The 15505-nt window shown below is 41.5% G+C and overlaps 2 protein-coding genes across 9 annotated transcripts in view; both read left to right on the plus strand.

The window, feature by feature from the left end:
• The window catches only part of LOC139381546 (adenosine kinase-like), a 285897-nt gene extending 278255 nt beyond the window's left edge, over window positions 1-7642 (plus strand). For all 3 annotated transcript variants that reach the window (XM_071125174.1, XM_071125172.1, XM_071125173.1), the window contains exons 10-11: window positions 5012-5098; window positions 6950-7642. In XM_071125174.1, coding sequence (XP_070981275.1) covers window positions 5012-5098; window positions 6950-7074 — 212 coding nt within the window. In that variant the 3' untranslated portion in view covers window positions 7075-7642. The remainder of the gene's footprint in view (window positions 1-5011; window positions 5099-6949) is intronic.
• A 6937-nt stretch (window positions 7643-14579) lies between these two features.
• Window positions 14580-15505, plus strand: part of LOC139381172 (K(lysine) acetyltransferase 6B) — a 38633-nt gene continuing 37707 nt past the window's right edge. For all 6 annotated transcript variants that reach the window (XM_071124557.1, XM_071124558.1, XM_071124560.1 and 3 more), the window contains exon 1: window positions 14580-14694. The gene's annotated coding sequence lies outside the window, so the exon portion shown is untranslated. The remainder of the gene's footprint in view (window positions 14695-15505) is intronic.

Genomic DNA, 15505 nt, shown 5'->3' on the forward strand with positions numbered 1-15505 from the left:
ACAGGTTTTTAGAAATGTTTGCACATTCATTAAAAACAAAAAACAGAAATACCTTATTTACATAAGTATTCAGACCCTTTGATATGAGACTCAAAATTAAGCTCAAGCTCCTGTTTCCATTGATCATGCTTGAGATGTTTCTACAAATTGATTCAATTGATTGGACATGATTTGGAAAGGCACACACCTGTCTATATAAGGTCCCACAGTAGATAGTGCATGTCAGAGCAAAAACCAAGTCATTCGAAGGAATTGTCCGTAGAAATCTGAGACAGGATTATGTCGAGGCACAGACCTGGGGAAGGGTACCAAAAATGTATGCAGTGTTTAAGGTCCCCAAGAACAAAGTGACCTCCATTCTTAAATGGTCGAAGTTTGGAACCGCCAAGACTCTTCCTAGAGCTGGCCACCTGGCCAAACTGAGTAATCAGGGAAGAAGGGCCTTGGTCAGGGAGGTGACCAAGAACCCGATGGTCATTCTGATAGAGCTTTAGAGTTCCTCTGTGGAGATGGGAGAATCTTCCAGAAGGATAACCATCTCTGCAGCACTCCACCAATCAGGCCTTTATGGTAGAGTGGGCAGACAGAAGCCACTCCTCAGTAAAATGCACATGACAGCCCACTTGGAGTTTGCCAAAAGACACCTAAAGTCCCTGATCATGAGAAACAAGATTCTCTGGTCTGATGAAACCAAGATTGAAACTCTTTGGACTGAATGTCAAGCATCACGTCTGGAGGAAACCTGGCACCATCCCTACGGTGAAGCATGGTGGTGGCAGCATCATGCTGTGGAGATGTTTTTCAGCGTCAGGGTCTGGGAGACTAGTCAGGATAGAGGGAATGATGAATGGAGCTAAGTACAGAGGTCCTTGATGAAAACCTGCTCTAGTATGCTCACAACCTCAGACTGGGGCGAAGGTTCACCTTCCACTAGGACAACTACCCTAAGCACACAGCCAAGACAACGCAGGAGTGGCTTCGGGGCAAGTCTCAATGTCCTTGAGAGCAAGGACTTGAACCCGATCGAACATCTCTGGAGACCTGAAAATAGCTGTGCAGCGAAGCTCCCCATCCAACCTGACCGAGCTTAAGAGGATCTGCAGAGAAGAATGGGATAAACTCTCCAAATACAGGTGTGCCAAGCTTGTAGCATCATACCCAAGAAGTCTCAAGGCTGTAATCGCTGCCAAACGGTGCTTCAACAAAGTACTGAATTAAGGGTCTGAATATTTATGTACTTTTTATAGTTTTTGCAAACATTTCAAAACCTGTTTTTGCTTTGTCATTATGGGGTATTGTGTGTGTAGCTTGGGATGGAAAAACAATTTACTCCATTTTAGAATAAGGGGTAAAGTAAAGGGGTCTGAATACAGTAGGTTATGGCATCTCAATGCCTTACCTGGTTAAATGAAATAATATGTGGTTGTGGTGTTTTTCTTAGTTTAGGTAGGCCTTATATGTTATATGTAATTGCCATTACAGTTCAGCTTTATAATCAACTAGCCACTTCATTTTCCAGCTGGTTACGTCTCAGATGGTTGGTTTCTCTTCCTCCTCTGCCGCCCACTCTGAAAACCTTTATGAGGAAATAACCTTTTGTTTGAAACTGTGTAAACATATTTACCTTCTGCATTTTATTGCCCTCCAATGGATCCTCGTTAAAGGATTTAAAGTGTACTCATTCCAATTACAGAGCCTCGAAAGTGTCCTGTATTGTTATTTTTCGTCACTAACTCCCGTGGTAGCCGTTTTCAGGCTCCCTCTCCAGAATTAAACCCTGACTCACAGTTCTGTTTCCCAACAGGAAAACCAAAAATGTCACTCAAACAGAAGGGTATTTTTTTGGAGGGGTTCAGAAAGACTCATAGGGGTGTCCACTGAAAGTTGACTAGCAACAACAACTGGAAACTAAAAAAAACACCCACTAAATTTGCCCAAGAAGAGGCAAACAAAATGAAAACCAACACCAAACTTAAAGACAGGAAGCAAACCAAGAAGGTGATGCAAAACAATAATGGAAGATCAGACCAAGGAATGTTTTTTTTCTAGAAATCAAATCGGGACCCTCCTTCTCTCAAGATCAGTGGAGCACTGGGCCAGCCACTTATATATAGCACCTGGGCCAGCACAGGTGAAACGCCTTCCCACTAACGAGTTGGCAACCAGCACAGGGGTAACACATACTGACTAACGAGGTGATACCAATTGGTGTGCCCTACATGTTAACCTGCTATATGTGCTAAAAGTCCAACCTCAAAACAAATGGAAAAACTAAAACCTGTAACACCCTCAGGGCTATTAAACTGAACGTCTGCAGTAATAATAATCGTGTTTGGAATCAATGCTCAATAATTATACTAGATTCTATTCTTCTATTATAAAGAGAGGTTTTAATTAAAAACACCAACACAAGACTATGCCTGCATCCCAAATGGCAGCCTATTGCCTTTAAAGTTTTGACCAGAGCCCTATTGGTAGTGCATTATAAAAAATAAAATAAAAAGATGCACTATTGGCGGAATAGGGTGCCATTTGGGACACAGACAATGTCTTGTGTATGTGTTTTTAATTAATTCCTCCTCTTTAAATACACACACACATCTCACAATTGATAATTGTAATCTGTTAACTGTTGAATAATTGACAAATTGTGATTTATTATAAGCACAATGTATATGTTAAGATGTGTGTGTGGTTAATCATTTTCAATAGGGAGGAGGAAGGGTCCACATGCTTCATTTGCAACATGAATTAAGCAATGTCGTTATGGCGCTAATTACCTGATCATAAAAGGATCTCGGTTTTATTGTGATTTATTATCAAAGTAACCAAAGTAATCAGCTGCTTCCTTGAAAGGACTGAGATGCCTATGTGCTGATAGTTTTTTTTTACGTTCTAACCAGTAGGCTACCTGCCGCCCCAAATAGTTGGTCATATCAATGTGACCGACTGGTCACTGTGCCACATAGGCTTCATTAATCAAGGTGTGTTAGAACATTCTATGGTTAAAACCTTACTGACATCAGGTCAGGTCATAACACCAGCCAGCATTTGTGAAACTATTTCTGACAATTTATTTATTTTATTTTCACATGGTGGCTTGATTTGTTTGAAATGCCTACAGTATATGCATAATATGCTATGGAATTCAAGATAATTACTTTGAGTCTTATTCATGTATGACACTGGACTCTGAGGATGTTTAGGAGTTTTTTTAAATTGATGAGGCGGGGTTGCCATGTTTTGCAACTAGAAAGTGAATCCGTGAACTGTTCTATTTGCAGTGGGCCTCGTCACGTTACATTATGATTATTGTTAGCTCTTTTCTTGTCTCTTTAAAGGTGCAATCTGCAGAATTATAGCTATGTATGGCAATAGTGATAGCTGAGTGTACAAAACTTTAGGAACACGTGCACTTTCCATGACATAGAATGACCAGAATGACCAGGTGAATCAAGCTGAAAGCTATGATCCCTTATTGATGTCACTTGTTAAATCTACTTCAATCCGTGTAGATGAAGGGGAGGAGACAGGTTAAAGAATGATTTTTAAGCCTTAAGACAATTGAGACATGGAATGTGTCAAGGGTGTATGGGCAAGACAAAATATTTAAGTGCCTTTGAACGGGGTATAGTAGGAGGTGCCAGGCGCACCGGTTTGTGTCAAGAACTGCAAAGCTGCTGGGTTTTGATGCTCAACAGTTTCCTGTGTGTGTCAAGAGTGGTCCACCACCCAAAGAATACTTGACACAACTGTGGGAAGCATTGGAGTCAACATGGGCCAGCATCCCTGTGGAACGCGTTTGACACCGTGTAGAGGAAGGTGTTCCTAATGTTTTGTAAACTTGGTGCATATACCCATTGAAAACAAATTGCAGATTGTGGCTTTAAACCCCAAATTCCTAGATCTTTCCGACCCAATAAGAACACTGTCAGCCTCCTCATGTTCCTTTCATCCAAACGTCAGTCTTTTGTCTCCCACACCTGTTTGAAGGTTCATGTCGGCACCAGAGCCCTTGGTTGCATCCCAAATGGCACCCTACTTCCGATACACTACTTTTTGATAGAGCTCTGGTCAAAAGGAGTGTACTAAATATGGTGTCATTTCGGACACAGACCTTGCCTTGTTTGAAGACCCTGTGTGTGGTTTGGATTGTACCGACATAAGTTGCTGATCTAATGTCATTCTATACCTCAATACTTTGTTGTCTGGTAGATTTTCTTCTTTTTTTTCTCCCTGCCAGTTTCGTTTTTTTTACTTGAAGTTTCTTTTGAAGTACATGTGCTACTGATAATTGAAGCAATACATCCCACTGAAGATAATATACAGATGTAGGATCTTAATTTGACCCAGATTGCTACAGCAGGAAAATAATCCTGCCGCAACAGGATTATAATTAATGGAGATTTTTGTAGGGGTTGATACATTTTTCGTAAGGGACAATCAGGTCTCAAATTTCACAGTGGAAATTACAAACTTCAGAAGACTTTTTAAATCTCAAATATACTACAAGTTTACATTTCCTGTATTGCAGGAAATGTCTTCGCAAACAGGGTGATCAAATTAAGATCCTAATCCTGTACAGTACTCATTTAATGGATTTCAAAGTGAAACCTTAACTTGTTCTTTCATGGCCTAGAACCCTTATCCATCTTGATATGATACTGAGTTGAAAGTGTAGAGGTATGTCAACACTATGCATTTTTATTGTATTGTGAAATCACGCTCAGCTGACTGATCACAGTGTGTATGACATTTGGAAGCATGGTATTCTTTGATCTTTGACCCAGGGTCATATAGGTCAGGGTTTCCCAAAATCGTCCCTGGTTGGTTTTTTCGCTAGCACTTCACAGTTTATTGAAATAATCAAAGCTTGAAGAAGAGTTGGCTATTTGAATCAGCTGTGTAGTGCTAGGGCAGGACTGAGTTTGGGAAACCCTGATATAGATCATAATAATTATCTAAATGATATGCCTCATTTCTTCTCTCTATCTCTACCCCCCCCCCCCAGGTGAGAAGGTGACCATGTTTTCTGTCCTGGACATTGACCAGAACGACATTGTGGACACTAACGGAGCAGGAGATGCCTTTGTGGGAGGTGCAGTACACTAGTCTGTCTCCTCCCTGGTTTCTCTCTTGTTTCTGCCAATTATCCTCTCCACAGCATATACAGTGCCTTGCGAAAGTATTCGGCCCCCTTGAACTTTGCGAAGAATCAACAACAAGTGGGACACAATCATGAAGTGGAACAACATTTATTGGATATTTCAAACTTTTTTAACAAATCAAAAACTGAAAAATTGGGCGTGCAAAATTATTCAGCCCCTTTACTTTCAGTGCAGCAAACTCTCTCCAGAAGTTCAGTGAGGATGTCTGAATGATCCAATGTTGACCTAAATGACTAATGATGATAAATACAATCCACCTGTGTGTAATCAAGTCTCCGTATAAATGCACCTGCACTGTGATAGTCTCAGAGGTCCGTCAAAAGCGCAGAGAGCATCATGAAGAACAAGGAACACACCAGGCAGGTCCGAGATACTGTTGTGAAGAAGTTTAAAGCCGGATTTGGATACAAAAAGATTTCCCAAGCTTTAAACATCCCAAGGAGCACTGTGCAAGTGATAATATTGAAATGGAAGGAGTATCAGACCACTGCAAATCTACCAAGACCTGGCCGTCCCTCTAAACTTTCAGCTCATACAAGGAGAAGACTGATCAGAGATGCAGCCAAGAGGCCCATGATCACTCTGGATGAACTGCAGAGATCTACAGCTGAGGTGGGAGACTTTGTCCATAGGACAACAATCAGTCGTATATTGCACAAATTTGGCCTTTATGGAAGAGTGGCAAGAAGAAAGCCATTTCATAAAGATATCCATAAAAAGTGTCGTTTAAAGTTTGCCACAAGCCACCTGGGAGACACACCAAACGTGGAAGAAGGTGCTCTGGTCAGATGAAACCAAAATTGAACTTTTTGGCAACAATGCAAAACGTTATGTTTGGCGTAAAAGCAACACACCATCCCCACTGTCAAACATGGTGGTGGCAGCATCATGGTTTGGGCCTGCTTTTCTTCAGCAGGGACAGGGAAGATGGTTAAAATTGATGGGAAGATGGATGGAGCCAAATACAGGACCATTCTGGAAGAAAACCTGATGGAGTCTGCAAAAGACCTGAGACTGGGACGGAGATTTGTCTTCCAACAAGACAATGATCCAAAACATAAAGCAAAATCTACAATGGAATGGTTCAAAAATAAACATATCCAGGTGTTAGAATGGCCAAGTCAAAGTCCAGACCTGAATCCAATCGAGAATCTGTGGAAAGAACTGAAAACTGCTGTTCACAAATGCTCTCCATCCAACCTCACTGAGCTCGAGTTGTTTTGCAAGGAGGAATGGGAAAAAATGTCAGTCTCTCGATGTGCAAAACTGATAGAGACATACCCCAAGCGACTTACAGCTGTAATCGCAGCAAAAGGTGGCGCTACAAAGTATTAACTTAAGGGGGCTGAATAATTTTGCACGCCCAATTTTTCAGTTTTTGATTTGTTAAAAAAGTTTGAAATATCCAATAAATGTCGTTCCACTTCATGATTGTGTCCCACTTGTTGTTGATTCTTCACAAAAAAATACAGTTTTATATCTTTATGTTTGAAGCCTGAAATGTGGCAAAAGCTCGCAAAGTTCAAGGGGGCCGAATACTTTCGCAAGGCACTGTACATAGATGCCCAATTAATCAATTATATTCCCATGTTCTATTCCTTTGATACATCTCCAGGGGAGTTCTGATTGTCTTATAGTGGTGCCCAGCTCTCTCCACCCCCCTGTAATTCAAACCATTCTGTCAAATGTTATATTGAGGAGTGACACTTTAATAAACTTTTCTTCTCTGCTATAGTCTTTTACTGACCCCTGACCCTTGCTTCACACCTCTCTCCTCCCAGGCTTCCTGTCAGAGCTGGTCCAGGAGAGGCCGTTGGAGGAGTGTATCCGTGCTGGCCACTATGCAGCCAATGTCATTATCAGACGAGCAGGATGTACCTTCCCTGAGAAACCTGACTTCCCTTGATGTACCCAACCATTATCCCCCAACCACAAATGTATTTTCCTTACCTTACAAACACCTGCATAAAGCTGTGTGTATGTATGTGCCTCAAAGTTGTGTGTGTAAAGTTTGTTTAAGGTTTACAATAATTCCATGGATATAACCGGTCAACAACATTGTCGCTATGTGTTGTAACTTGCTGTGAGATTATTGATCATCAGTGATTCAATTTGCTTCAGTAGATTACTTTTTAAGCAACTTTCTAAACAACACTCACTTTCTATGCACCATCTGTCAGTTCAAAACCAGTAAATATTAACTCTCATTTAACTCATTGTTTTGGCTTTGCTATTAAAAGGTTACGATGTCTAATACTAAGGACCAGGGGTTTTTCCTCACCAGGTCAATAATACGTGGTCTAGAAAAACTCAGGGCCCTACCATCAATAAAGTACTGTCCGAAATGTGGAGTTTGATATTATTATTATTTTCTTAAATGTTTACTGAATACAATGGTATGTTGCCAAGTTCGTTTTGCCATGACGCACAATATTGTTCATTAAAACAACAGGCGTGGGTGGTCTGAGACTTTGTCAAATGTTCCTTGAGTTCATACAATGCCTTCACCCCACATGTCCAATGCCTTGTCATCTTGAATGTAATAAGTAAAGTAACAAATGCACAAAGAGTTTGACTGTTACCATAATACCAAGTTGTGTATATCTTTCATCCATTCCAACCACTTTTTGATGAATGGTTGAAGGTGTGGTTGCAGCAAGCTAATCATTTTCTGCATCCTACTGGCTACTAAAGATAATGACTGTTGTTATTGTAACAGGCGGTGTAGATCTTTCACCCATTCTAACCACTTTTCGATGGATGATTATAAACTCAGCAAAAAAAGAAACGTCCTCTCACTGTCAACTGCGTTTATTTTCAGCAAACTTAACGTGTAAATATTTGTATGAACAAGATTAAACAATTAAGACATAAACTGAACAAGTTCCACAGACATGTGACTAACAGAAATTGAATAATGTGTCCTTGAAACAAAGGGGGGTCAAAATCAAAAGTAACAGTCAGTATCTGGTGTGGCTGCATTAAGTACTGCCGTGCATCTCCTCCTCATGGACTGCACCAGATTTTCCAGTTCTTGCTGTGAGATTTACCCCACTCTTCCACTAAGGCACCTGCAAGTTCCCGGACATTTCTGGGGGGGAATGGCCCTATCCCTCACCCTCCGATCCAACAGGTCCCAGACGTGCTCAATGGGATTGAGATCCGGGCTCTTCGCTGGCCATGGCAGAACACTGACATTCCTGTCTTGCAGGAAATCACGCACAGAACGAGCAGTATGGCTGATGGCATTGTCATGCTGGAGGGTCATGTCAGGTACCACATGAAGGAGGAGGATGTCTTCCCTGTAATGCACAGCGTTGAGATTGCCTGCAATGACAACAAGCTCAGTCCGATGATGCTGTAACACACTGCCCCAGACCATGACGGACCCTCCACCACCAAATCGATCCCGCTCCAGAGTACAGGCCTCGGGGTAACGCTAATTCCTTCGATGATAAATGCAAATCCAACCATCACCCCTGGTGAAACCGTGAAGAGCACTTTTTGCCAGTCCTGTCTGGTCCAGCGATTGTGGGTTTGTGCCCATAGGCGATGTTCTTGCCGGTGATGTCTGGTGAGGACCTGCTACAACAGGCCTACAAGCCCTCAATCCAGCCTCTCTCAGCCTATTGTGGACAGTCTGAGCACTGATGGAGCGATTGTGCGTTCCCAGTATAACTCGGGCAGTTGTTGTTGCCATCCTGTACCTGTCCCGCAGGTTTGATGTTCAGATGTACTGATCCTGTGCAGGTGTTGTACACGTGGTCTGCCACTGCGAGGATGATCAGCTGTCCATCCTGTCTCCCTGTAGCGCTGTCTTAGGCATTTCACAGTACGGAAATTGCAATGTATTGCCCTGGCCACATCTGCAGTCCTCATGCCTTTTTGCAGCATGCCTAAGGCACGTTCACACAGATGAGCAGGGACCTAGGCATCTTTCTTTTGGTGTTTTTCAGAGTCAGTAGAAAGGCCTCTTCAGTGTCCTAAGTTTTCATAACTGTGACCTTAATTGCCTACTGTCTGTAAGCTGTTAGTGTCTTAACGACCGTTCAGCAGGTGCATGTTCATTAATTGTTTATGGTTCATTGAACAAGCATGGGAAACAGTGTTTAAACCCTTTACAAGGAAGATCTGTGAAGTTATTTGGATATTTACAAATTATCTTTGAAGACAGGGTCCTGAAAAATGTACTTTTCTTTTGTTTGCTGAATGTAGATGTGTTTGCAGCAAGCTAATTATTTTTGGTCCTGACTTCTGTATTGTAAAACATGATGGGAAAACAGCTAAACCTCCATCATTAGCAAAACGGGGTCCAGGGCAGGCCAGATCCAGCCCCAAACTTGGGTGTCCTAGTACAGACCAGAGAGCTGGGTAATCTCCAAGGGGCTCGCAGGGTTCTAACTGGATTCTCCCAGACTCCCGGATCTCTATAAATACGTCCAAATTGGCACCCTATTTCCTACATAGTTCACTACTTTTGACCAGAGCCCTATGGTCTCCCTATGGGCCCTGGTCAAGAGTAGTGCACTATATAAGGACTGAGGTGCCATTTGGGATGATGGCTCCACGGCTGATGGAGGTCGTTTCTCTCAATTATGGGATTAGAGGTGCCTCTTCATGGTGATCATTAGAGAGCCCTGGAAATTAGGCTGATCCTGCACCCAGCTGGCTGATCCCCCCCCCCTCCCACACCCAGCTGTGCTGTTGCCGGGTGTTGGATAGGGGAGACAAGGATCACCGAGAGGCCCCAGACTGTCCCTTCCTCCCTCCAGGCATGGAGGGGGCACAAGTAGTGGATAATGGGGATTGAGAGAAATTGGGATATGTGCCAAATGGCACCCTATTCCCTAGATGATGTACTACTTTTGACCAGGGACTATTTTTCTTAAACCCCTTTATCCATTTATTTTTGCCTCCCTAATAAGGTTCTGGTCAAAAGTAGTGCACTATATAGGGAATAGGTTATGAGCCAGTACTACATTGCTCCTTTAACAGTAGTATATACAAACTGTAGCCTATAACCATACTATTATCCTAGACTGAGGTCAAAATGTGCCTATGTCCCATATAACTGTGAAACTGAAAAATTTAAATACAAAAACACATTATGCAATATGCCATTTTCATATTGTGTATAAATAATAGTACAGAACTCAACCTGTTTGCATATATTTCCCTTTAATTTCTGGGCTCATTAAATGTGAAGAGTGATCCTATTCAAACACCTCTTATGCAAAGGGCTGTAGATCCATTTAATGATGCTTGGTTTATGCGTTTATGTTAATCAGGGGCATCTAGGTGAAAACAGGCTCTAGCCAAAATGTTATTAACAACTTTGAGACACTTTTTTCATCAGCGTTTTAAGGTTTCACACAGATGCGCTTTGAAAAGGACCACATTTCTGATTGGCAGAGATCACACTCCGTAGCAGCTGGTTCATTTGCTTCTCAACTTGACAGATGGCAAAACCCAAACACAAAGAATGCGTGACAAATGGCACCCTATTCTCTATTTCGTGCACTACTGGTCAAAAGTAGTGCCCTAAATAGAGAATAAGATGTGATTTTGGACTTAAACAAAATGGAGCCATGATTAAGTAATGAGAATGAGGAATGCTGCGTAGTTTACCGCGAGAAGGAAAACTGTTAACCACACTTCTACCGTGATTTACTTCATTTTAAAGTGTAAGAACAGTAGTTTAAATGTTACGGATGTGTCATTGTCTCTGTCTCAACAACTAACTGGTTAAGGTCCCCTGTTTCTCCCTTGGGGTGTGCGATACCCAAGTCTGAATTCTACCAACTTCTAATGTTCTTCATTTATACATATACAGAGTTCAATTAGATCAGAGCTGCTAGAAGAACATATGTCGTTGGAAAATTTGGGCTCATCATACGAGAGTTATATTTTCAAAGAAAGAACACAATTCGTATGTCTGGTATTTACCCTCATTCATCAGCACCATCACTTCTTTGAATGTGTGAAAAGCAAAAGCAGTGTGTCTGCATCCCAAAAGCACTATATAGGGAATAGGGTGCAATTTGGGAGAGATCCTATGGGCCCTGGCCAAAAGTAGTGCACTATATAGGAAATAGGGTGGCATTTGGAACAAAACGAAAGGGTCCTGGTCAAAAGTAGTGTCAAACATTGGGAATAGGGTGCCATTTGGGATGGGAATTGACTGACTGGGGACGTAGCCAGAGCAGACCAGACCAGTGTTTTGCCCCGCAGATGGGCAGCAGTGTTGCTGAACAGCACTGGGTGGCAGTTGGCAAGGATTGAGAGAAGAGATGGGGGGATGGTCAGACTGTGTGGATGGCACATGCTCCAGCAACATCCAAATGTTGTATTTTTTTTTACCTTTATTTAACTAGGTAAGTCAGTTAAGAACAAATACTTATTTTCAATGACAGTGGGTTAACTGCCTGTTCAGGGGAGAACGACAGATTTGTACTTTGTCAGTTCGTGGATTTGAACTTGCAACCTTCCGGTTACTAGTCCAACACTCCAACCACTAGGCTACCCTGCCGCACCCTATATCAGTTTCCCAACTCCAGTCCTCTAGTACCCCCAACAGCACACATTTTTGTTGTAGCCCCAGACAAATTCACCTGATTCGGGGCAGCAGGGTAGCCTAGTGGTTAGAGCCTTGGGTTAATTGAAAGGTTGCAAGTTCGAATCCCCGAGCTGACAAGGTACAGATTTGTCGTTCTGCCCCTGAACAAGGCAGTCATTGAAAATAAGAATTTGTTCTTCACTGACTTGCCTAGATAAATAAAGGTAAAATAATTAATTCAACTCATTGAGAGCTTGATGATTATTTGACAAGTTGAATTAGGTGTCTGGGGCAACGACAAAAATGTACCCCTCATTGTGCAGAGCCTGGGCATGGAGGTTCATAGGGGTAGAGAATGTCTAACAGGTAGGTGGGTCCGATGCCATTTAGGGCATTGTAAACGAGGAGGAGATTTTTACAGTAAATTACTTGAGGAACAATGTTCGCAGACGTTTTTTTGTTTGTGCTAGAAAACTTGCGGCAATGTTTTAGCTGGGCTCTAGTTTATGAAATAAATCTGCGGTCCCAAGAACTTCGTTTCCATAATCAATTCCGGATAAAATGATTGCATGGATGAGTTTTTCTGCGTCAGATGTGGTGAGAGAGGGTCTTATGCGGGAGGTGTTATTCAGGTGAAATAATGACGTTTTACAGACGTGACTAACGTGGGCATTGAAGGAAAGAGCAGGGACGGATTTCACACCCAAATTAGTGTAGGCAGCAGCTGTAACATCTTGAGGTTGTTGATGGATAATTTCCATAATATGATTGAATCATACTGTTGATTTATTGGTGTCCATTTAATAGACTATGATTCTTTGTCTTCTTGTCTGTCTTCCTTTAAAATGATATCAATATATTTTTTTGTAGGTGTCATTATTCATAACGATTTTATGTTATGATCATGATCAAGGACTTGATGTCTTCATTATATTAAGATTGGGTCAATTTAACAATCCCTCTGCAAAAATACCTATCCAGCTGGTTATATGATCAGAAGATGCTTGGAAACAAGGTGGCCCAATTGGCTGCATAATCTAGGAAGTTATTCCGGATAGCGGCAATTAATGCCAATGTCAATTTGTACACTAGCTGTGCAAGTATTATGCCACTCGCAGAATACAACCCTGGATAAAGACATCAAGACGCGTTGCAAAAAAATGTAATCTTCCCATGCACATCCCGGGACATTTTAATGTGGAAAGTGAAAGTGACATTACATTTGCCGCTATGATCATTGGGGAAGCGCTACTGCTCTACAGGGGCGACGGTCTGCTCCACTTCACTGACTGAAGTAGGGATGTCTACAGTGAAGAAGAAGGGGGAGGGAGGTACCACTTTGTCACAGGCTGCTATGTAGATTAACCTTTCAATTAGTTGTTATCAGGTCCTCTCTGTCTCAGCGCGAGCCTTCAGCGAATCGTTTAGAGATTAAAAATACAAGGAAACCCCCATATGGATGTGCCGCTGTGAGTGTGATTATTTATATCCGATCGTCGTTTCAGTCATCGTGTTAATAAAGAAGAGGACTGTATCCGATAAAGAAAACTTGAAGAGGTAACTACCAGCAAATATTTACGGTAGCTAGCCGATGCCTTTTTCTCTCACTGGTTACATGTTCATCCTTGCATAAAACTTGCGTAATTTGTTTTGCCTCCTTGCCCAGCGTCGGTCGGAACATTTTGTAAACGATCTAGCCTACATTTCAAGGGGACTGTATATCACTGACTAATCATGTATAAACGAGAATGGACCTGCGAGTCGAGTGAGAAATGGATGGATCGCGAAACTGTAGCAATACATTTATTATTGAGGCACAGTGAAGATGCTGCTACTCCGATTTCCCGGGTCAACTACTCCGTTTGTAGGCTATGTGGAACCCCCCCCCCCCCCCCCCTCCCCCCATGTGTTTATTTTCTAGTCGGAAATGCAGTGCAAGATAATACAGATAATAAGTATTGTCATAATTTACACGGTAGAATCTTGATGATCGCTGTAGCCTAACACATGCAGGCACTCGTGCTATGTAGAGAAATTCTACCGCTTGATGGATAAGAAATCCTGAATGATTATTTATAGTGTGCCCTATTTATTATGATGTAGCCCACCCGTAAACGTTTGGTAGCCTACATGAGTTGGTGAAAACTGAAATCAGTGAATTGTCGGTGCTTCTGGGAATAGGCTGTAGTGAATTTCCACAAGATTGGAAAATAAAATGAGAACACCAGTTTGTGGGGAAAGAAGTGTCGGGTAGCATGGACAACCATAGCACGATAATAGCCCATCACCTTCAAATATTTTTAAAACTTGCTGCTTTAAATCAGCAGTCAAGTCTTCGCCGTTTTTTTTGCAAATAAATGATGGATTTAACAAACAACCAATTAAAGTCTAAAATGATCCAAATAATTTTGAAGTGTAACCAATTGTGTCAAGGAGGAGTCGTAGTAAAGGTGGGCTGTCGTTTGACACAGGATATAGTTTAACCAGAAATCCTTAATTTAACCACTGACCTGCGGTAACTTTTATGTTAATGAATGACAATCTAATTGAGATACAAAAGCTATATTATATTGTCCCTATAGTGCACCAACTTATTCAGTCAAACGATAAGTGTTTAGGGTAAATATAACATCAATCCATGATACGAGAAGACACCTTAAGAGGCGGTTCAATTGAGTGTAGTGACAGATCAAGCAGCCAACACAGTCCCTTCTAAAGTGAGCTCATATATAATGATTGACATGTACTTTATCAAACCAGAAATCGGATCTCGCCTTTACAGCCAATATTAAAGTTGCTAGGGAGGGCACATTAGTGTAGGTAAGGTTTAATGAGACTCCATTGGATTGTAATCAGCGTCATGTCGGATTTATGTAAACTACAACATTGTAACAAAATGGCGACTGTTTAGGTCACGTCATTAATGCAGGCAGCAATGTTTTCCCCTACAACTCAACTGATACAAGCAAGGTTAGTTACATATTATCTTCTCGTTCGTAAGAGTCTCATCTTAGTTTGAACATAAATTACCGTCATAAATTTCCGGTAACCATCCCTCCGCAGCTGTCAAAAAGTGCAACAATATGAATTGATCGTGTGCGGCTAACATTCAAGCTCGCGCCGACTGCTAAAATGAACAAATCCTTGTTTATCACTCGTTACGCATACAAGCTGTCAAACTCGCGTGCAAGAAGTCAAACTCCATTGCCCTTCTTGTTCTACATTGTAGCTGATTTAGAAACACTGAGTAGTCTAGTTTGGTCAACTGGTGATGTTACAATGAAGCATTTAACTATCAACAAAAAAATAACACATATCACAAGTAATTTTGATAGGTGTTTTAACATATATTTAATAGGTGACATTTAATATCCCTTGTTGTTATGACTGTAGTCAGTGTCATGACAAATTCATCTTGATCATTATTTTACCACAAACTATTGCGTGAGGTTAGGTCAAATGGTGGATTATAGTATCAGACTCAGACTACGGATTAAGTAACATTAGCCTATCCCTAACCTACCTAGAATCATCTTCAATCCGTCTGAACTGCTTTATAATCCATCTGTTTCTCTTGAGTGTTGTTGACCTTCATTTCATGTTGTCTTGGTCTGCTTTTCAGTAAATGTTATAGTGAGGTCTCGGAATATAGCCTAGCCTACTAATCCAAAAACACTTAAATTGGTCATGGCCCAATGTGTAAAGTGTATACTAGGCCGATGCCTCACAATTCACTACCAGTAATCAAAACAATCTGTTTGTCTAATGTGACCATGGGCTA

This window comes from Oncorhynchus clarkii, chromosome 23 (assembly GCF_045791955.1).
Source record: "Oncorhynchus clarkii lewisi isolate Uvic-CL-2024 chromosome 23, UVic_Ocla_1.0, whole genome shotgun sequence".
Classification (NCBI taxonomy): Eukaryota; Metazoa; Chordata; class Actinopteri; order Salmoniformes; family Salmonidae; genus Oncorhynchus; species Oncorhynchus clarkii.